The sequence below is a fragment of the Giraffa tippelskirchi genome, chromosome 4, assembly GCF_054371585.1.
Source record: "Giraffa tippelskirchi isolate mGirTip1 chromosome 4, T2T-mGirTip1v1.2.pri, whole genome shotgun sequence".
In the NCBI taxonomy this organism is placed as follows: domain Eukaryota; kingdom Metazoa; phylum Chordata; class Mammalia; order Artiodactyla; family Giraffidae; genus Giraffa; species Giraffa tippelskirchi.
Window position 1 is genome coordinate 173,335,089 of NC_137278.1, and position 23,857 is coordinate 173,358,945.

Sequence of the window (23,857 nt, forward strand, 5' to 3'; positions counted from 1 at the left end):
TAATCTCAGATATGCAGATGACACCACCCCTATGGCAGAAAGTGAAGAACTAAAGAGCCTCTTAATGAAAGTGAAAGAGGAGAGTAAAAAAGTTGGCTTAAAACAGCATTCAGAAAACTAAGATCATGGCATCCGGTCCCATCACTTCATGGCAAAACAGATGGGGAAACAGTGGAAACAGTGGCAGACTTTATTTTTGGGGGCTCCAAAATCACTGCAGATGGTGACTGCAGCCATGAAGTTAAAAGACGCTTACTCCTTGGAAGGAAAGTTATGACCAACCTGGACAGCATATTAAAAAGCAGAGACATTACTTTGTCAACAAGGGTCCATCTAGTCAAGGCTATGGTTTTTCCAGTAATCATGTATGGATGTGAGAGTTGGGACTATAAAGAAAGCTGAGCGCCGAAGAATTGATGCTTTTGAACTGTGGTGTTGGAGAAGACACTTGAGAGTCCCTTGGACTGCAAGGAGATCCAACCAGTCATCTAAAGGAGATCAGTCCTAAGTGTTCATTGGAAGGACTGACGCTGAAGCTGAAACTCCAATACTTTGGCCACCTGATGCGAAGGGCTGACTCATTAGAAAAGACCCTGATGCTGGGAAAGATTGAGTGTAGGAGGAGAAGGGGATGACAGAGGATGAGATGGTTAGATAGCATCAATGACTCAATGGACATGAGTTTGGGTAAACTCTGGGAGTTGGTAATGGACAGGAAGGCCTGGCATGCTGTGGTCTGTGGGGTCGCAAAGAGTCGGACATGACTGAGCGAGTGAACTGAACTTAAGTACTCAGATGGTGAGGAGGATGACAATGATAGCCTAAAATTGATGATGATGGCACCAGGAACTGTCTATAATGCTTGACGTGAACTGTTTTATTTAATTCTCACAACAATTCCATGCAATAGGTATTGTCTCATTTTATAACAAAGTAAGGAAGGCCCAGAGAGATTAATTTGCCCAAGGTCACATATTAAGTAATTCAGCCAAGATTCAAACTGTGTGACTTTTAAGTAAGCAGTGTTTGAATAACATAGGCCACATTATTACCACTAACCACAGTCAAAAGCAGTACTCTTAAGTAACAGGTAAAAATATTGTGTCTCAATCAACTGTGTATTTTATCCATGGACAAGAAACTAAATTGGAGAGTAGCCATCTACAGATACAACACTTTCATAACACTTGCTTGTCTTGAAAAGAGATAATGGAAATTAAAAAAAAAAAAGAGTAGGGGTGAGGGAGAAAGACGTGTGATTAGAAGCAGACAAGTATAAAGACATCAATTAGTAACATTTTCATTTTAAAAGGTCTGAGACCAAAGATGTTAGGAATCATTTAAACCCACATTACACCTAGTTTGTGGATGAACTAGGAGTAGAACCCAGACCTCATGACAGTGTCAGTGCTTCCTATTTTATAACGGTTTTGGACTAAGATCTTCATTTGAATCTGGTTCTGCTTTCACCAGCCATGTGACTTTGGTAAATGTATCACTTAGTAAGTTTCCTGATTGTAAAACAGACTAATATAATAGCTCTCAGGTATGCTGGGAAGGTTCAAAGAGATACCACTTGCAAATTTCTCACAGTAGAGTGTCCAAAACATACGTAGACACTCAATAGTAATTAGTTTCCTGTCCATAATTTTTAATTTCAGCTACCTTTAGGTATTATTAGGATACCTTTGATAAAATGTCTTCAAGTCACATCCCGGCAATTATGTAATCATTAATGCTAGGGGTTACATCCATCTATTAAAATACTACCACCTTAAAAAACTCTTTCTTGACTGGATGTAAACTAAATAATACTTTTTTCTAATACAGTGCCCTCATCATACATAACATAATAGATGGGGATTTTTTTTTTTTTTAATGGGCCACTCCACTTTTATTCCCAGAACAGTGGCGACTCCCAAGTTACTTTGTGTCCCAACTCTGCAAAGGGCAAAACCCCATCCCCCTTTAGTGTAAACTTTCAAGAGAAGTAGAACAGCACACTTTTGGAGTTTCCCAAAGTGGCTGGCGACATGCGAGGTCAGGTCGTTCTGAGTGAGAATCGGGGCTGGACAGAAGGAATCTCGAGGGCAAGAGCGCTCAGAGATTTGCACGTGCCGCGATCTAGCTGGTCCCTGGGGAGAATTAGTGGTTGCTACAGTAGGAAGAAGGCTGTTCCTTTTCACAGCCCTGGCCGCGGGGTGGCCTTGGTGCATGGGGGAAGATGGTGGGTGCGCCTGGCTCTCTGCCCTCAGAGCCTCCAGCTGACTGCCACGCCGAAGGGACGAAGGGACGCGCGGCCGGAGCTGTTCCTCCACCCGCCCCCGCAGCGCCAGTCTTGCGAATGTGGCGTCGCCCCCACTATGTCCATCGAAGTAGGGGTCCCGCTACACCGGGCCTCGCCGCCATACCCAGGCCGCATGGGGGTGGGGAAAGAACTTAGTGGAGTTCGGCCGCAGGATCAGAGCCCCCGTGGTAGCAGCAAAGGGTAGTCGTTTCACCCGGTCTCTCCCCAGTTGGGGTCTCGGGAAGTTCGGGGTAATGACCCAAGAATCCCGCCCTCTGTGAGAGGCGAGGTTGCGGGGCTGCCGGGACGGTTTGAGGACCGGGCCCGACCGGAGAGACGCAAACCTTCACCACCCCCGGCCCAGGGTCCCACTCCCCGCCGTCTCCCGGCGCCGCCACTTCAGGCAGCCGACTCGGCCCGGCCTCTCCCCACGGCCCGGCCTCTCCCCGCGCCCCGACCACTCCCCATGGGGTGCTCTCACTGCGCAGCGAGTCCCTCCGCTGCCTCCTCCCAGCCCAAAATGGCGGCGGCCGGGATTTTTTTTTTAAGCCTAGCCATTACATTTTTTCCATTTTGTGGCACTGCTTACTTCATAAACATTTTCTGTTTAAAAGTATCTACAGGAGGTTTTAGTGAATCTCTTTTCTTCCTTTAGAGCAACGAATTCTTTAACAATACCAAGATTATAGTAAAAGGGGAAAATATAGGGACACTATCACATTTCAGACTGAATCAAAAACTTTAGGTTTACTTTGAAATGAGAATGCTGTGATCTTGATTGCTCACCTGTTAACTACTCCAATTATCCCCAGTTTGACCGGTATAACCCTTCCCATCAATACATCCATGGCATCAGTACCCGCATCCATGAGATCAAGTTTAGTGATTACAGCTAGGGTTCTGCGACCTGGTAAATGCAAAAAAGAAAAGAAATGACCCATTAAATTAAGCTTTTAAGTATTAATAAAGGAAAATCCTAGTCTATAATCCCACCTAACGTTACCTCTGCCATCATTTTGGTAATGTTTTTCTAACCTCTGCTTACAAATACTTTTTAAAACTAATTTTAATCGTTTAATTTTTAAACTTTTTCATATATAATTTTTATTAGCTATTTTTGCCTAGCCTGTTAAGCAATTTATCCATTTCCATCAAAATTTCTATTTGATACTATAAGTAAAATAGAAAAGCATTATTAGCTAGAGATACTTCTTTTAAAAATTAAAAACTCCTCTCTTGAGGGCAGGTTCACCTCTGTTAACCAAGCATCTCATTAAAAATTAATATCCATCCTTACCATCTGGATCTACCTCTCTTGAAATTTTAAGTGCCTCTGATGTTGCCATATCTGTATTAGCAGCAGTGACAGCGAGGATAATCGAATTTGGATTACTGATGAACCGAAGAATGAGCTCTCTGATTTGAAGCTCAATATCTTTAGGTTGATCACCTACAGGCACCTGAACAAAACAGAGATGATCAAGAACAGGTAATAAAAATCAACTCAGCTTTTTCCCCCCATTTAATCCATAGAGTATAGGTGTTACTCCATTTACAGATAATTAAAATGAATTTATATGCTTCAGTGTACATACGAATTTGGTAATATATATAACTCTCAAAATGTAACTCCTGCAAATATTAAATGTTCCAGTAGTCATGTATGGATGTGAGAGTTGGACTATAAAGAAAGCTGAGCGCCAAAGAACTGATGCTTTTGAACTGTGGTGTTGGAGAAGACTCTTGCGAGTCCCTTGGACTGCAAGGAGATGCAACCAGTCCATCCAAAAGGAAATCAGTCCTGAATATTCATTGGAAGGACTGATGTTGAAGCTGAAACTCCCAATACTTTGGCCACCTGATGCGAAGAGCTGACTCATTGGAAAAGACCCTGATGCTGGGAAAGATTGAGGACAGAAGAAGGGGACGACAGAGGATGAGATGGTTGGATGGCAGCACCGACTCAATGGACATGGGTTTGGGTGGACTCCGGGAGTCGGTGATGGACAGGGAGGCCTGGCGTGCTGTGGTTCATGGGGTCGCAAAGAGTTGGACATGACTGAGCAGCTGAACTGAACTGAACTGAACCATGTTAAGGATTGGTCAATGTTAATTGTCTAGAGACAAATTCATTCATTCACTCAATTAGCAAATATTTATTGACAACCTAATATATTTCAGGTATTATTCTATATATCAGATTTTATCACAGTAGTGAATAAGACAAAGACCAAATTTCCTGCCTTCACTGAGTTTTAGTGATAAGAAGGAGGTAATAAACACATATATACATAGTATCTACATGGTGGTAAGACTATGGAAAAAATAAAGAACAGGAGGCTAAAGAATACTTAGGTTAAAGCTTATACTTTAAACTATTATTTTAAACTGGATTATGCTTTTAAATTGAATAATCAGGGAGACCTCACCCAGACAATGACATTTAAGAGAATGACTGCAAACTGAAAGAGATAAGGGAGAGGTACAGGCAGCTATCTAGGGGATGAACATTTGAACAAGATGGCAGAAGACCGACTGGAGCAGAAGGAATTAGAAGAGTAATAAAGGACAGATCAAGTAGATACTTTAGATCTCTTTAAGAACATAAGCTTTTAGTCTGAGTGAAATGGGAAGCCTCTAGAAAGATTCTGAGCCAAGGAATGACACAATCTTATTTTCACTTTAACAGTATCACTCTGGCTGCTTAGTTAATAAATTATGAGGAAGACCTTTTAGGAGACTATGGTGGTAATCCAGCTGAGATGACAGTGGCTAGCTCAGGATGGTGGCTATAAATTTGTAAGACATGACAGAGTTCCAGATATACAGGCACACTTTGTTTTACTGCATCTTTCAAATTTTGTGTTTTTTACATATTGAAGATTTGTGTCACCAATAAAGTCTACTGCAGCCAATTTTTCAAATAGCATTTGCTCACTCTGTGCCTCTGTATCACATTTTAGTAGTTCTTGAAATATTTCAAACCCTCCACCAGCAGAAAGATGACATCCAACTCACTGAAGGTTCAGATGGTTAGCATTTTTTTTTAGAAATAAAGTATTTTTTTAATTAAGGTATGTACATTGCTTTATTAGACATAATGCTGTTACACACCTAACAGACTACAGTTGATCCTTGAATAACGCAGGGTTAAGGAGCACTGACCCCTTCACATACTTGAAAATCTGCTTTTGACTCCCCAAAAACTTAACTACAAATATCCTCCTGTTGACTAGAAGCCTTATACCAACAATAGGCAATAACATATATTTTATATGTATTATATACTGTATTCTTACAATAAAGCTAAAGAAAATGTTGGTAAGAAGATTGTAAGGAAAATACATTTACAGTACTGTACTCTGTCAATACTTAAGTTTATGTCATCTGTTTACAAGATATCTATGAGTACCTACATCAATATTGTCTTATGATACAAAACACTGTTAGTTATACATTACTGACACTAAATACAAAAAATGAAAGAGATAATGTGAAAGACAGATTCATATTTATTTAAAGATATAACAATTCATGCATTGATAATGAAGTAGCAATAAGACTGCTTTATGATAGACTAGTATAATTGAAATGATTGCTTCAAAGTAGCCTAGATCCCTTGGAGAAGGGCACAGCAACCCACTGTAGCATTCTTGCCTGGAGAATCCCCATGGACAGAGGAGCCTGGCGGGCTACAGACCATGGGGTTGCAAAGAGTCAGATGCAACTGAGCGACTAGGCACATGCCTATGTAAGGACAGGCTATTCACTTCAATACAAGTCTTGTACATGATGTTCTACATGAGTACTTAGGCAATGATGACAAAGATGACATAAAAACACACAGTTCTTGCCGTATAGTTACTAGATTTCACAAGAAGACACATACAACAGAACTCATGATTATTTGCTATTTGTTAAGTGGAAGTGGATCACCCTCGTCTTCACATCAAGTAGATAAAAGAAGAAAATGAGGAGCTGGTCTTGCTGCCTCAGTAGTAGCAGAGGCAGAAGTGGAGGCGGCCAAAGGGGAGGCAGGAGAGGTAGGCACACTCAATGTAACTTGATGGAAATACATCATAATTTCTGTTTGATACTTTTGTTTTTTCACTCCAAAAATGTTTCTGTATGGTTCCATTCCTTCTTCAACCAAATCAAAAGCAGTCTTGAATAACTGTAACTTTTCTCACGAAGTGCCTAATGTCGTTATGTTTTCCGGTACAGTTTCTTTTAAATCTTCTTTCCCATCATCTGGGCTTCTCAGGTGGCTTAGCAGTAAGGAATCTGCTTGCAATGCAGGAGACGCTGGTTCAATCCCTCAGTCAGGAAGATGCCCTGGAGGAAGGAATGGAAACCCACTCCAGTATCTTTGCTTGCTATGGACAAAGGAGCCTGGTAGGCTACAGTCTATAAGGTCACAAAGAGTTGGACATGACTGAAGCGACTGACCACACATGCACCCCCCTCATCTGGCACTGTTTCAGAAGCATTCATCTCCATCAAGTCCTCCTCTGTTAATTCCTCTCACGCAGTGTCTACTTTAGCTCTTCAATTTCTACAAGATCCGTATCTTGAAAGCCTTCACCCATCTAACCCACTTTTTCTTTTTTGGTCGTGTCCACAGTCGCTTTTATGATTTCCTTGATTGGCTCTGTTGTAAATCCTGAAGTCATACATAGCATCTGGACACAGCTTTCTCCAGCAGGAATTTATTATTTCAGGCTTCATGGCATTCACGGCTTTTTCAACAACGATATCTTCAATAGTGTAATCCTTTCCAGACATTCATGATGTTCACTCTATCAGGGTTCTCTTCCATAGGAATGACAGTCCTTTCCATACAGTTCCATATGTAATGAGCCTTAAAGGTCCACATGACCCCCTGATTTAGAGGATGAATAAGGGACACTGTGTTTGGTGGCAAGTAGACCACTTCAACACCTGTGGCCTGGAGCACTGTCTAATACCAAAAGAACTTTAAGTCAGTTCATTACTGGAAAGGTCCTTCCTGATTTCAGGGACAAAGCATTGATGGAACCAATCCAGAAAAAGGGTTATCTGTGTCCAGGCCTTCTTGTTGAGCAACCAAAAGACTAGCAGCTGGTGTTTAATCTTTTGCCTTCAAGGATCGAGGGCTAGCAGCTTTATAGATAAGGGCAGTCCCAATCATAAACCCCCTGCATTTGCACGGAATAGTAGAACTGGCCTATCCCTTCCTTCCTTGAATTCTGGTGTTCACTTCTCCTCCTTACTAATAAATGTCCTTTGTGGCATTTTTTTTCCAGAATAGGGCACTTTCATCTGTATTAACATTAAAAACATATTCAGGCAGATATCCTTTCTCCTTAATGATTTTCTTAATGGCATCTGAGAACTCATCTGCTGCCTCCTATTAACTTGACTTTTTTTAAGCAAAACTTTATAAAATTATCAAACTATCCTTTGCTGGCAATATATAATCCAGCTTTACATCATTCACCTTCCTGTTGCTTTAACTTGTCATATATTGAAGATGTTTTTTCTCAAATCATGTTAGAGTCTATAGATATGCCTTTCCTATAGAAATCCAGTACCCAGATAAAAGCTGAAATTTCAATAAAAAGGCATTTAACATAAAGTGCAAAGTTTTCATGCCTCCTGGCATAACTGCAGCACTGCCTTCATGAATTTCCTTTTTTTTTTTTTTTTAATAATGCTTCTTAAGCTGTATTCATTTATCTTGAAATGGTCGGTAACCACAGCTGCAGACCTCAATCTACAGACAGAGTATATCAAGAATTTTAACTTCTTGTAATGTCATGACTTTTCTCTGCTTGTTGGGAGCACTTCCAACATCACTAGTGGCACTTCATATGGGTCTCATAGTGTTATTCAGGGTTTACAGTATTACACTAAACACGATGAAAAAAATGCAAGAACCTCAGTTCAGTTCAGTCATTCAGTCACGTCCGACTTGATGTGACTCCATGGACTGCAGCACCCCAGGCTTCCCTGTCCATTACCAACTCCCAGAGCTTGCTCAAACTTACGTCCTTCGAGTCAGTGATAGCATCCAATGATCTTACCTTCTGTAGTCCCTTTCTCTTCCTGCCTTCAATCTTTCCCAGCATCAGGGTCTTTTCCAAGGAGTAAGTTCTTCGTATCAGGTGGCCAAAGTATTGGAATTTCAGCTTCAGCATCAGTCCTTCCAATGAATATTCAGGATTGATTTCCTTTAGGATTGACTGATTTGATCTCCTTGCAGTCCAAGGGACTCTCAAGAGTCCTCTCCAACACCACAGTTCAAAAGAATTAATTCTTCAGCCCTCAGCTTTCTTTATAGTCCAACTCTCACATCTATACATGACTACTGGAAAAATCATAGCTTTGACTAGACAGACCTTTGTCAGCAGAGTAATGTCTCTGATTTTTAATATGCTGTCTAGGTTGGTTATAGCTTTTCTCCCAAGGAACAAGCATTTTTTTAATTTCATGGCTGCAGTCACCATCTGCAGTGATTTTGGAGTCCAAGAAAATAAGTCTGTCGCTGTTTCCATTGTTTCCTCATCTATCTGCCATGAAGTGATGGGACTGGAAGCCACGATCTTAGTTTTTTGAGTGCTGAGTTTTAAGCCAGTGTTTTCACTCCCCTCTTTCACTTTCATCAAGAGGCTCTTCAGTTCCTCTTCGCTTTCTGGCATAAGGGTGGTGTCATCTGCATATCTGAGATTACTGATTTTTCCCCCAGCAGTCTTGATTCCAGCTTCATCCAGCCTGGCATTTCCCATGATGTACTCTGAATATAAGTTAAATAAGCAGGGTGACAGTATAGAGCCTTGACGTACTCCTTTCCTGATTTTGAACCAGTCCATTGTTCCATGTCTGGTTCTCACTGTTGCTTCTTGACCTACACACAAATTTCTCAGGAGGCAGGTAAGGTGGCCCGGTATTCCCATCTCTTTAAGAATTCTCCACAGTTTATTGTGATCCACACAGTCAAAGGTTTTGGCACAGTCAATAAAGCAGAAGTAGATGTTTTTCTGGAACTCTCTTGCTTTTTTCTATTATCCAATGGATGTTGGCAATTTGATCTCTGGTTCCTCTGCCTTTTCTAAATCCAGCTTGAACATCTGGAAGTTCATGGTTCACGTATTGTTGAAGCCTGGCTTGGAGAATTTTGAGTATTACTTTACTAGCATGTGAGATGACTGCAGATGTGTAGTAGTTTGAGCATTCTTTGACATTGCCTTTCTTTGGGATTGGAAGGGAAACTGACCTTTGCCAGTCCTGTGGCCACTGCTGAGTTTTCCAAATTTGCTGGCATATTGAGTACAGAACTTTCACAGCATCATCTTTTAGGATTTGAAATAGCTCAACTGGAATTCCATCACCTCCACTAGCTTTGTTATTAGTGATGCTTCTTCCTAAGGCCCACTTGACTTTGGACTCCAGGATATCTAGCTCTAGGTGAGTATTTTACAGTATTACACTAAACATAACGAAAAACATGCAAGAACCTCAAGAGATCACATTTTACTGTGATATGCAATTTACTGGAGCAATGAACTACTCAGAGACAATTTGCATCACACAACATTTTGGGATACTCAACAACACTTGAGCTCAGTGCAACAGGAATAGAAGGTGGCTGTGAAATTATTACAGTAGTACAGTATGTACTACAGCCAATCTTATGCAGTTAATATTAAATACTACATCTTTACATTTGTTTACATTTCTTTCTACTTAAAGCATTATGTACAGTCTATGTGTGTGTAGGTTTTGATAAATTTTAACTTTTTATACTAGATTTGTATATCATTTTTATTAATCTTTTTCAGTTGTTCTAGGCTATGCAGTTGTCTGCAAGTTTTTTCAAATTGTTACAAATCAAAAAATTTTCCAATATATTTATTGAAAAAAATGCACATATCACATATAAGTAGACCCATGTAGTTCAAACCCTCATTCAAGGGCCAATTGTATAGTATAAACATAACTTTTATATGCACTGGATAAACAAAAAAATTTGTATATTTGTTTTACTGTGATACTCACTTCACTACATTATTCACTTACTGGGATGGTCTGGAACCAAATTTGAAATACCGCAACGTATGCCCGTATTTTAAGTTAAGGAAAGCTAACAGGATTTGCTAACAGGGAAAGTAGGGTGTAGGATAAGAAATGTCAAGGATGACAACAAACTTTTTGGCTAAGCAACTGGTACAACAGAGTTGCCATTTATTGAGATGGGGGAGACTATAGAAAGACCAAGTCAGGTTGAGGGACAGATCAGGCATTTGGTATTAGACACATCATGTTTTAAATTCGGACGTGTATACGTCAAGTAGACATACAAGATAAACATATAAGTCTGGAAATATTTGAATGTGGTCAGCATACAGATACTCATATTTAAAGTCATAAGACTGGATGAAATCATCAAGAGGTTAAGTGTACCCCCTTGACAAGAGGTCCAAAAATTGAGCTATGGGATACTCACTGTTTAGACATTGAGAAGATAAGTAATCAGCAAAAGAGACTGAGAAGGAGTGGCTGGTAAGATTAAAAATAATCCTCTAGAGTGTGGTGTCCTGGAAGCTGGGTGAAGAAAAGTGTTTCAAGGAGAAAGGAGGGCTCAACTATGTCAAATGCTGCTAAAAGATCAAGATAATTGCGAAAAAAAAAAAAGGCTGATCATTCCATATGAACTTTAGGAAAAACTATGTTGTTTGTTCAAGTAAAAACAAATATGACCACATCCACAATGAGTAACAACTATTTTTACCTTGGTCATTCCTGGCAAATCCACAAGTGTCAGATTGACAACATTGGGTGAAAAAATCTTAAGATGAATTGGTTCAGGGCTTACTCCCTAAAAATAAATTTTAAAATATTATATTAAAATCACATTAAAATGTCAATGAAATAAAAATCCTAAAGTAAAACCTCATTTCAAGTATTATACATGAGATGCTTTTAAATATTAAACCATAATCTCTAAAACATTTCAATAATCAAAACCTAATGAAACATATAGAAAATAAGGCAGCCTGCCATAGGTTATAATCCTATCCAATCTTATACTATTAATATACACAATTTATTTCCTGTTATTTCACATTCTTTTCTCCTGATTCTCAGCAGATAACATTTCTTAAATATGTTTAGTAGACTCAGTGCTGAACAAAAGAACAATGTATCACTATCCAAATTTATGAGGTTCTTGAATTCAGAGTGAGACATAGGTAACAAGTAATCCAAATCAGGGAAATATGGCAACAGTAACTAAAAGGTAACCTACCCAGAGTTCAAAAATAATAAATCTTAGTCAATCACTCAAATAGAGACAAATATCTCAAATAGGCATAAAGAAATTAACATGGCTCCAAAAATGCCTTTGGGTCAGGAAAACCTTTCCAACACAGTATCCAGCAGATAAAAGGACTCAATAAATATTTTTTTTTAATATTAGTACTCAGCTCAGGCACAGTTGTGCAATTAAATGTACCCATTCAAGAATGGAGGTAACAACACAAAGGGAAGGGAACAGAAAGGCAGTAAGAATAAAGAAAGAAGACAGAGGAAATAGAAGCATTTAAAGAAGGCAGTGACAGTACCTCCTTTAAATGTGCCTCATTTACCATATAATGGTATCTGAGACATCTAATTTAAATTCTCAGAATCGTAGAAAACAATTCAGTTGTTAACATTACTTTTCATTTTCACTGAAAAAAAATAAAAACAACCTTGCTTTGCCTCTCTTTGCTTTCATAAGTAAATCTTGACTTACTCAGGTAAGAAAAAGAGCTCTTCAAAATAAATGTATCTTGTAAGTTATATATTGCTTCTTGAGTTAGAGTACAATCAATCCAGCAGAAAAAAATAACACTGTAGAAAGTAGTAAATAGAAAAGCTATATAATAAAGTGATATATACAAGATCAAGAATAAACATCTAAATGAAATACCTGTTTGTATATGAAAGCTCTAAGAAACAAAAGTGATTTTATATGAAGTTTTTACATATTTGAGAAAATACTCCATTAGTTTAAAAGACCAGAATACTCTTAATGATAAATTTACTGATGGTTATACTTTCCAGCTCTAAAAAGATGCCTACCTTATTATTTCCTGAAATCCTTTCTGTTTCATTTTCAATTTCTTGTCGAATTTCATCGAAATCTGTGTAAAGCTAAAAATTATTGAAACAAAAAAAAGTATTCAAAATAAAATTTAAAAAGTTCCTAAGAAGGCTTTGATAAATTTCAAGGATGTCTATAGATCTGCTTCAGAGAATTAGTAAACAAATTCTAATATACACAAACATCATTCTGAGCCAAAGAGTCATAGTTTATCTGAGTTTTTCAAAGCTGCTTGAGCCCACAACAGTTAAGAGTCTCCAAATTAGAGAGAATAAGGCTCAACTTAAAATGTTTTCCAAATAAACTACTATGGTTAGAAATGTTACTAAGATAAGATTTATTTTACAAGAACAACTGCTTCAAGATAACAGTGCTACATTGCCAATCATAAGAAAACTAAATTATCAGTTACCTGTACCAAAAAAAAAAAAATGTTTTCAACATGTTACTTCTTCAACATATTCTTGTATGATTACCTTAGTTTTGGTGTGAAGAAATTTACCCCATTCTTCTGCTTCAACCCCTGGAAAAAGAGAAACTTCACTTATTGAAAACTATGGAAATTACTTTAGTTAGGATTTCAGAAAGACAGTACAATATTATTTGTTCCTACTTTGCCACTAACTATAAGTTAACTTATATTTGAAATCTAAATTTTAACTAATAAAACTGTTCACCTCTCCTCATATTATAATAAAATATGTATACTTTATTTTTTTGGGGGTATCTAAAACTTTTTATTTGAGCAAGTAGATATAAAGTGTATTTTAAAAAGACCTTTTAACCCATATATTAAATAACTCACTACAATTCTATAAAATGAATAACTCCTTCTAATCCATTATGTGTTCAGTTAAAACTGTTTCTTCCAAGAATCCTCCATATGTAGTTCAATAGTCCCTGGTTCTATATTTAGTATAATTTAGAGCAATGGCCAATTAAGTATTAGATTATATTTAATTGTTCATTTTCATCCAATCTGGGACCTGTCTTTTTTTCTTTTGAACTTTTTATTTTGTATTAGGGTATAGCCAATTAACAATGCTGTGATGTTTTCAGGTGAACAGAAAAGGGACTCAGCCATATATATACTGTATACTTTATTTTAAATATCTTACATATAAAAGCAATTTTACCTGATGAAAATACTCAAGCTAATGGCTAAAAGAAGAACACTTATAAATCATACTGAATAATAATGCAAAAAGCATGTATTATAGACTTACACACATAACTCAAGGTAAAAATTTGCAATATGTCAGCAAAACAGCTAACTTTTTGTTCTGTTTTCTCGTTTTTCATTTTAATTCAGTTTACTGTTGGCAACCCATAAAGTCACAATTTGCTGTTACTTTAAAGAGCTCTCAGTAGCATGAAGGTATTCTGTATGCATTTTCAAGGTGATTTTTTGCCCTAGGAACAAGATTATGTTTTTCCCTGGAATTGAAGGTAGGAAAGAAATGAAATGGCAAGGGGTGGGAGGTTGGGGGAACCTGGCATCTATACTGTATGGAATTGCTACTCGCCAGTAGTTTCCAATAATAGGTCTGTTCCTCTTGCACTTGCTGAAAAAAGGAAAAAATTATTCATTGTAGGTACTGTTTTGAGTGGCCTAAGACTTGGAGAGCAAGTTTTGCTCTAATTTTTCCAGACAAGCTAGAATGTAGAAAAATTAACTTCACCTTCTCCAAGCACAGCTCTTCTGCTTTTGTCAAATTCACAGTTTTAAATGTCTTAATGATTAACGCATATCAGCCACCTGATATCAAAATAAAAATGACTGTAAGATATTCAAATAAATATTTACGGAGGAAAAGGTGGAGCAGTTTCTTTGGTGGGTAAAGGTAACAAAACTGGAACCTTTTTGCAAATAAAATGCTCACCTACTTGAAGCTTAGTACCTTCTTCCAAGAAGTCTCATTGGAGGATTGGAATAATCAAAGTGAACAGAACTCAGAGGCAAGTACTATATACCAAAGGGTTTTTTTTTTAATTTACCTTATCATATAGAAGAGGTCTGGTTTCACAAGCATGTTTTTAAAAATAAAAATAAAATAAATTACATTCACCAAAAAAAGCCTGCATTGTGATGCAATGCCAAAAGGTAACAAGAACCACTAACACCTGCAATCAATCAATGTGGATAAGCAAATAAAAATGGAAGAAAAAAAAATGCACACAGCCTGTAAGAGTACAAAAGCACACATGCAGGCATAATAGGAAAAGAAGGGCCAAAAACAAATGGATAAAGGAAACCTTTAGAAAGGTGTCTTGAGTTTTTCCATGTAGCAGGGTCTGTAGTCAAAGAGAAATAGCACAGAGTGAGAAGTTTAGTGCTTATCCCTAATATTTCAAACCTTTCTAAAAAATCAAATGTGCAAGAACCTGAACACATTTCAAATGCACATTCCAAATGCATTCAGTTATTCCAAATTCACAACTGTAAATTTTCCATTACAATTGGTTATAATTAGAGGGATGTATATAATATTTTAAATGGCATAAATGAAGTATATGGAGTGTCATAATTTATTTTTATTTTCCATTACAGTAATTTTATCACCTCTGGTTTCTAATTCTAATATAAGTGGATTGAAATTAATTTACTATTCAGAAATTTGCTATCTGATAACTACAGGAAAAGATAAATTACCTGATGAAAAAAAATCTACAAAACATATGAAATACATCTTGAAAGTAATAAAACCTTGAAAGTAAATATGAAAAGTATTTACCCTAATTGCTAAGACTGAACTTAATAGGGGCTTATTTTCTTTGAAATATATAATAAATTTAACAGAAATAATTTTGGTATTCAGTCAGCATGCTACCTTTGGATTTAGTCTAAAAGGAGACCTGAGGACATACATGAAAGGTAATCATAAAGTTCAAAGTTCAAACTAAACCACTTGAAAACAGTTGTTTTTGATAAGATTTTATCAGAAAATTCTTTGACATTGGCAGAAGTGGGGAGCAAGATGAGAAATACTATAAATCTATATATTGACACCTAAATTATATTATGTAGTTGGCAGAATGATCTCATGTAAATAAATTTTCCTGATAATTAAATTATACACGATAAATATGTAAATATTTTGTAAGAGTTTAGCCAGTTTTGATGGACCTATCCATGTTATGTTAGAATCCACTGCTCTTAAACTTACCTATTAATGGTAACTTAGGTCTTTGTTACATAATAAAGCCATTTATGTATAGACTACAAATCCCTATACAAAATGGTTAGAGACTAATTTTTTCTTTTTTGAAATTCTCCTGTTTTCCTCCCCTTTCTCTTCTATGGTTGCCAGGCTGCCAGGTAGTTCATACTTTTCTGGCTATCTCTTGCTTCATTGTTTCTAATTTCCTCTAGAATACAGTGATTTGTGATAAGGTAGAATTGTTTATCCTAAGGATAAACAGGCTCTAATGATAAGTTAAAGAACTATCCTAATTATTAGTAAGATACATGACATTTAGTACTCAAAATTTACAAAATCTATTTTGTGTTCTGGGTGGCTGAGTTGTCATTTTAAGTATTACGTTTTTTAATATAAAAAATAAGCACTAAGCTTGGGGGAAAAAAAAAAATATATATATAGGTAAAGATATGCAGATTTACTGACCTACCACCACCAATAAGAGACGTCAACAAAAAAAAGTGAACAATACAAACAGATAACAAGAACTGACACATCTACAGTTGTGAAATGTACACCCTTTCTAGAAATACTGCCCATGTACTCTGAGAGAAAAGATATCATCTGCCCTTTCCAAGGTGACTGAAGAAAATTAAGAGTTAAAAGAAACAGACATCATCATACAGTTTCTTAAAGTTTCAGTTTAAGGTATTTGGTAAATTTGATGATGCTAGCAAGACTGAAATTTTTGAATAATTATTCTATACATTTGAAATTGGACCATAAATTAGCCCAAAATGATGAAATTCAAGGTTCAGAATTTCAATAATAAAGAAAAATTACAGAAATGTAAAGTGATAAATAACATACCAAGAAGCTACCTAATATAATCAAAAGACTTTTACATATCCTCTGGCATCCTATCCAAAAATATTACTTGTAACATCTACAACTTCATTAATCTGCTTCAGTGATTAACTTTCTATAGTCCTTGTAGATGCTCATGACATGTCTTTTTTAAAATCCCTTTAAAATAAAAATCAAGCTATCACCACCCAGTAAGTGAAGGAAAAGATCAGATACAGAAATTAAAGTAACTTCATTGCATCAAACTAATGAAATTGCTGGAGAAGGACATGGCACCCCACTCCAGTACTCTTGCCTGGAAAATCCCATGGATGGAGGGGCCTAGTAGGCTACAGTCCATGGGGTTGCAAAGAGTCAGACACAACTGAGCAACTTCACTTTCACTTTTCACTTTCATGCATTGGAGAAGGAAATGGCAACCCACTCCAGTATTCTTGCCTGGAGATTCCCAGGGACAGAGGAGCCTGACAGGCTGCCATCTATGGGGTCGCACAGAGTCAGACACGACTGAAGCGACTTAGCAGCAGCAGCAGCTTGCAGAATGAGAAACAATCATGGTACTCTGCTGCAAATGTAATTTAATAACTAGAACATTTTACAGACTTTTATAAGTAAGACAGATGGCTTCCCTGATGGCTCAGACAGTAAAAGAAGCTGCCCACAATATGGGAGACTCCTGGGTTGGAAAGATTCCCTGGAGAAGGGAATGGCAACCCACTTCAGTATTCTTGCCTGGAGAATCCCACAGAAGGAGGAGCCTGGTGAACTACAGTCCATGGTGTCACAAACAGTTGGACATGACTGAGCAACTAACACACAAATAAGACAGAGTCTGAGCCAAACACTGAAGATCAAATATATTACTCTCATCAAACATTCCAAACTTCACTAATGTAAATGTACAGTATATAATAGGGCACATATTTAATAAGCAAACTTAAATATGTTGATAAAGAGAGCATTTCTTAAAATATTTTCAGTGTAACCAAAGAAGAAAGGATGGAGAATGTCTTCTAACCCTGATACTCCACATTTACTATTTGGGTGAGGGAGGAATCTAAAGAATCAAAGTAATATGTGCTATAGGTAAGTCTTAGCAAAATAAGCACAGTAAAAATAATAATAATAATTAGGAACTTTCCTGGCGGTCCAGTGGTTAAAAAGACTCCATGCTTCCACTGCAGGGGACACAGGTTGGATCCCCAGTCAGGGAACTAAGTAAGATTGCACATGCTGTGCAGTGTGGCAAAAATAATAATAATTAAAAAAAAAAACAACTTTCTACAAATAATATTTATATTGGATTGAAGGGCCAAAGATTCAAAATTCGCAGGCACATGGCAAGACAGAAAAGTGAAGGTGAGATAACACTGTTATGCTGAAAAGCTGAATCATTTTAATTTTATTTAAAATAAAATCTTAAACTAGAATCTAAAATATTTAAATTCTAAAACAAAGTGAAAAAAACATTGCTTTAAACACTAGGGAAAAAGTTTAAAACATTCCAAAAGACACAAAAACTTTTAAAAATAATTGATTATTGTTTACTAAGTATCTCACTAGATCTCCACTAAATAGTGTTAACAAGTTTACTGAACTACATTACCAAAAAGATTCTTTCAAAAAAGTTGACTCACAGTCCTCAAAAACAAAAAAAAAATTACTCCCTTTTTACATGAGAAAAGACATATATCACTTTCTTTACAGGACTTCTGACTTCACTATAGCCACTAATTTCTAATTAACTCATATCTTTTTAAGATTGACCAAAAATGAAGAATTTTTAAATAATTTTTATTCCAATTCTAAAATTTACCATTTTCTTCTCCTGTTGTTTTTCGTTTATCTTCAGGTGAAACATGGACTAGCTGCAGAATGAGAGGTCTCCGGGTGACAATACCAGTGCCTCTGGGAAGCAGGTCCCTCCCCACTAGGCTTTCTAGCACTGAGCTCTTTCCACTGCTCTGAAAATGGAATACACAAGAGCAAAATGAGTTTCTTAACAGATTTTTTTGTAACTCAGTTAAGACTATACTATAGAATTTTAAAAAATTATTGCAAAGTCCTTTAAAATGAAATAAAATTAGTTGTATTTTTGATTATATGATCTTTATTTCTTTAAAATAAAAAGGTACAAAAAGAATATAAACGCTAGTACAAAATAAAATCTGTAATTCAAAAAAAGAGAATATAAAAGTTCCACTTGCCCATAATTTTCCTACCTTTTCTGATACTCTCCCAACCATACAATATTGGTGTGTATATGTGTGTGTGTGTGTGTGTGTGTGTGTGTGTGTGTGTGTGTGTGTGTGTGTGTGTGTGTGTGTGTGTGTGTGTGTATATGTATAAGGTATTTTCAAAACCCATATAATATCGGTATACATAAATTATGCCCATAACATGTAGTTATTTTACTCTAAATGAGGTAGTATTATGTGTATTTTTCTCTAACCCACTTTTATTTTTATTGTAGCAATCAGGGATATCATGCCATATCAATATATTAACTTCTGTGCTGAAGAATTAAATAGTATTCTGCATGTAAAACCAAACCCTAACTGATGGAAATGTAAATGGGCCTTGCTACAATGTTGCAATGAACATGATTTGTACATACAACCATACTCATTTATTCTTTCATTACATTTACTTAGTTCATTAGGTGAAACTGCTGTGATTAAAGAACATACAGATTTTATACTTTCACAGATACTGCCAGACCACACCCTACAAGATAGGAGGCACTACACTGTGCTTCATATTCATTCTGCTACATCCACATCAGCACTGGGCATTACCACTTTTTTGAATCTTAACTACTTTTTTTGGATTAACACTGACAGTTCATTTATATTTGCATTTCTTTATTATTCAGTCAAGTATCACTTTGTTTAAGGACCTTTTGTATATCTCCTTTGGTGATCTGCTTGTTCAAATGCTGGTATATTATGTTTCTCATTAGTTTAAAGATCTTTATCCATATAAGTATTTATCTTTTGTTATGTTGAATACTTTCCCTTAACTTTTTATTTTGAAAATTTCAAAGCCGCAGATTGCAAGAATAGTAACAGTGAATACCCATATATCTTAACAAAGGTACCCTATATCTTAACCAATTATTAACATTTTGACATATTTGCTTTATGTCTCTTCTTACACATGCACATACTTTTTTCTTTTGCTGTCTCTTTTGTGTTAGTTAATATGTCATGACATTTCATCCCTCAATATTGTGGCATATCTCTAAGGAAACAGCATTCTTCTATATAATCACACCACAATGATCTCACTGAGGAAATTTAACAGACACAATACTAATGAACAGTAAATTATCAAATATATATAAACCCATTGTCTCTCGGGCTTCCCTTATAGCTCAGTTGGTAAAGACTGCCTGCAGTACAGGAGACCCGGGTTCAATTCCTGGGTTGGGAAGATCCCCTGGAGAAGGAAATGGCAACCTACTCCAGTAATCTTGCCTGGAGAATCCCATGGACAGAGGAGCCTGGCAGGCTACAGTCCATGAGGCTGCAAGACTCAGACACAACTTAGCGACTAACCCCTGCCATTGTCTCTATTATACATTTTTATATAATATATACATTTGAAAAATTTGCTCTTTTTTTCAACTTGGTAATTCAGTTGTTTTTCTGTACCAGTATTTTTTCTGTACTGTATTTTTTCTTAATCAAAACCAGTATATCTTCTAATTTCTTACTCTCTACAAAGGCAAAAACTCTAAGCTCATCTACTGTATAAGAAAGGGTTTTCAGGAAACAGATGGCCCACTCAAGTTAGATTAATTTAAGGACAGTTAATATTTACAAGCAGACTATTTACAAAGTTTTGGATGAAGGCGATCACAAGAGATAGTAGAATAACCCAGGCTAGTAGCAACACAGCAGCTCCTATCACCCACAAGCTCCAAGAAAAGGATGAGCATTTTCAGGGAGAGCCAGCACCTACACATAGGAAGTTGAGTCAGGGGAGAGTATACCCAGACTTTAGTCCCCTCCTTTTCCCAAGTCCTGTCGAGGCTCCCCATTTCCAAATCCAATCAGAAGGCAGAAAACGTAAGGGCTCATTCCTGTTGTCCAGAAAGGTCCCCTATGATGGAGAACAGTAACATTGAGTGTATAAAGTGGGTCAAATTTAAAATTTGATGGTTTTCGATGGCTAAGTCAAAAATTTCTCTTGGTAAATGTCACACTGCACTTGAAAATATGTGCGTTATTTTCAAATATCTTTTGATATTGATTTCTAACATAATTCCACAATGATAAGGGAACAGACTCTGTATGATTTCCATACCTTTGTTGTTTAGTCACTAAGTCATTTCTGACTCTGTGACCCCATGGACTGCAGCCCGCCAGGCTTTCCTGTCCTTCACTATCTCTATCCAATACCTTGAGACCATAAAATTTTTGCACCTTGTTTTATGTTCCTGGATATGTTTCAGTGTCTCCTAGTTTATAGTCTATGGGAACTTGAATAGGAATTTGCATTGTGTCAAAACTGTATAAATCTTTATTATGTTAAATTGGTTCACCATGATTTTCAGGTCTACTATATCCTTCTACTTCTCTGTATATTCACTCTATTAATTTTTGAGAGTTTGACATTGAAACTCCAACTAAAAATCTTAATGTATCTACTTAAACTGTTCACTTCTTTCTAATATTTTACCTTTATGTTCTTTTTTTCTGACCAAATTTCCCAATTGACTATGACATTGATTTTTTGCATCAAATCTGTATTTCATTGATTTCACTTTGTAATTATTTATTATTTATTTTTAATAGTTAATTTCTTCTTATCAGTGTGCACAAAACGCCTCCCAGTTTCAGCTGGTCTTCTTAAATGGCCCTCCAGACTTTCCAGTGATTGGCTATTTTTTGATTCTCACATTCATTTGAAATTCCATGCCTTCCTTCTTCTTAAGTAGACACTAATACACAGGTCTTGGAGCTCTTGGTGGTCTATTCCCAAACCACTGGTACGTGAGGGTTTGTAGAGAGAAACAAGGTCAACTAATTTTCTTGTCAATGTTCATGGATCTAGGGTTTTCCTATATGTTCCATTTTTATGGGAAAGTCATACAGGATTAAGAAACTATTCTACCATTGCTGTCATCCTCCCAGAATCCCCAAATACAAAAAATTGGTTATGTCTCTCTGGGAAAAATGAACATTCATCTGGGTAGTTAAAATTTTATTTCTTTAACTGGGAGGTAGACACAATGGTGTCCTAATATTCTTTGTATCTTTTTGATGTTTTCAGTATTTTGAAACAATTTTTTAATCCTTCAAATGTAGCACATGATTTTATACTGATGAGGAAATTAAAGAAGTTACATTTCCACCTCCCTCCCACACCTTAAGCAGATATTCGGTATGGCCACACACAGCCTGGATACAGGTTACAGACTAGTCCCTTTGTCCACTCTGGCCTTCTGTGCCAGTGAGCTATACTAGCTTAAGTGCCCAACTCTGCTAGAAAGTTCAAAGTATTAGTCAAGCTACAACAGATATCTGGAAGCAATTCAGGTAATATTCTAATTTTATTTCACAATATCATAGATGGGAAATAAAAGAATTTTTAAAAATTTTTTCTGTTCTTATTGTCCAGTTATTTATGCTTCACTGCATTTGATGAATGGTTATAGTACAAATGGATACAGAATTTTATAATCACAATTAATTCCCCCAGGAACTCCAGATTTTAAACATTTCTCCATGTCATCTAATATTTACTGATGCACATTGAAAGTATGATGCCAATCTGAGTCTCTTTCCCTTTCAGGAAATCTTTTTTTCCTCCTTTCTTCTATTTTGACACTTGGGAAAATTCTGGGATTTTGTAAAAGTTTAGATTTCAGAAATCTACCCAGGTTATGTCAATCCTTTCAATATTTGTGCCCAGCAACTGAAATATGCTTTGTGCTTTGTGGGGAACTTTGGTTTACTCTTTGATTATTCTTTGTCCCTCTGTTCCAAGGTTCTTTCTCAATTAACTATGACAAGGATTTTGGCTCTCTTAGCTCTCACCAACAAGTCTCTTATCTCTAATTAATTTCATAACATATGATTTTGATTTGTCTTTTAACAGAATTTCTAAAGTTATTTTTCTATTTCATAAATTAGGTTCTCAAAATATCAATGTGACTGTTGTTCCCCATCACCCACTATGTCATTTTATTCTTCCTTCTTAAATATGTCACAAAAAATACTTCTTAAATTCCTCTCCTAAATTCTGTATCAACCTCATTTTGTTACTATGATTATCTGCCTTAGTCTCTTCCTTTGCGGCTACTGCTTTTCAATGTTTAAATCTACCAAATTTTAAACACTGGCAACTCTTTTTTTTTTTTTTTTCAGTTCAGTTCAGCTGCTCAGTCATGTCTGACTCTTTGTGACCCCATGGACTGCCGCACGCCAGGCCTCCCTGTCCATCACCAACTCCTGGAGCTTACTCAAACTCATGTCCATTGAGTCGGTGATGCCATCCAACCATCCATCCTCCATTGTCCCCTTCTCCTCCTGCCTTCAATTTTTCCCAGCATCAGGGTCTTTTCGAATTAGTCAGTTCTTCACATCAGGTGGCCAAAGTATTGGAGCTTCAGCATCAGTCCTTCCAATGAATATTAAGGACTGATTTCCGTTAGGATGGACTGGTTGGATCTCCTTGCAGTCCAAGGGACTCTCAAGAGTCTTCTCCAATACCACGGTTCAAAAGCATCAATTCTTCGGCGCTCAGCTTTCGTTATAGTCCAACTCTCACATCCATACATGACTACTGGAAAAACCATAGCTTTGACAAGACAAGCCTTTGTTGGCAAAGTAATGTCTCTGCTTTTTAATATGCTGTCTAGGTTGGTCATAACTTTTCTTCCAAGGAGCAAGCGTCTTTAGTTTCATGGCTGCAGTCACCATCTGCAGTGATTTTGGAGCCCAAGATAATAAAGTCTGCCACTGTTTCCACTGTTTCCCCATGTGTCATGAAGTGATGGGACCAGATGCCATGATCTTAGTTTTCTGAATGTTGAGTTTTAACCCAACTTTTTCACTCTCCTCTTTCACTTTCATCAAGAGGCTCATTAGTTCTTTTTTGCTTTCTGTATGTTGTATATATCAATTCAAGACAGCAACATGGGAGGATCCTGAACTCACCTCCTATCAAGGGCACAATGAATTTAGAACAATTCCCTCTGAAAGAAACTAAAAAATTAGATGGGCAACTCCTACATATCAGGCAAATGAGAAAACCCCACAATGAAACAGGCTGGAGAGGCTGAGACACAGTCTCACCATAAACCTCACCCAGGGGTAGTGACCCACAACCGTGAAGGAACTCACAACATTCAGCTTCTCCGTGAGGAGCAAAGGATTTGAGCCCCACCTCTGGCACCCCTAACTCCTAACACCTGCACCTGAAAGA

At 36.8% G+C, this 23,857-nt stretch overlaps 1 protein-coding gene across 12 annotated transcripts in view; it reads right to left on the bottom strand.

Moving 5' to 3' along the window:
• DNM1L (dynamin 1 like) overlaps positions 1–23,857 on the bottom strand; it is a 59,689-nt gene that overhangs the window by 16,480 nt on the left and 19,352 nt on the right. For 6 of the 12 annotated variants that reach the window (XR_014082412.1, XM_081591609.1, XM_081591608.1 and 3 more), the window contains exons 2-8: positions 18,237–18,384; positions 14,670–14,708; positions 12,890–12,936; positions 12,392–12,463; positions 11,058–11,144; positions 3,585–3,747; positions 3,074–3,194 (exon numbers count right to left, since the gene is read on the bottom strand). Coding sequence is in view for 11 of the 12 variants with exons in the window: in XM_081591609.1 (XP_081447735.1) it covers positions 3,074–3,194; positions 3,585–3,747; positions 11,058–11,144; positions 12,392–12,463; positions 12,890–12,936; positions 14,670–14,708; positions 18,237–18,384 (677 nt within the window). In the remaining variant the exon portion in view is untranslated. The remainder of the gene's footprint in view (positions 1–3,073; positions 3,195–3,584; positions 3,748–11,057; positions 11,145–12,391; positions 12,464–12,889; positions 12,937–14,669; positions 14,709–18,236; positions 18,385–23,857) is intronic. The other 6 variants (XM_081591600.1, XM_081591610.1, XM_081591607.1 and 3 more) reach the window with 2 other exon arrangements.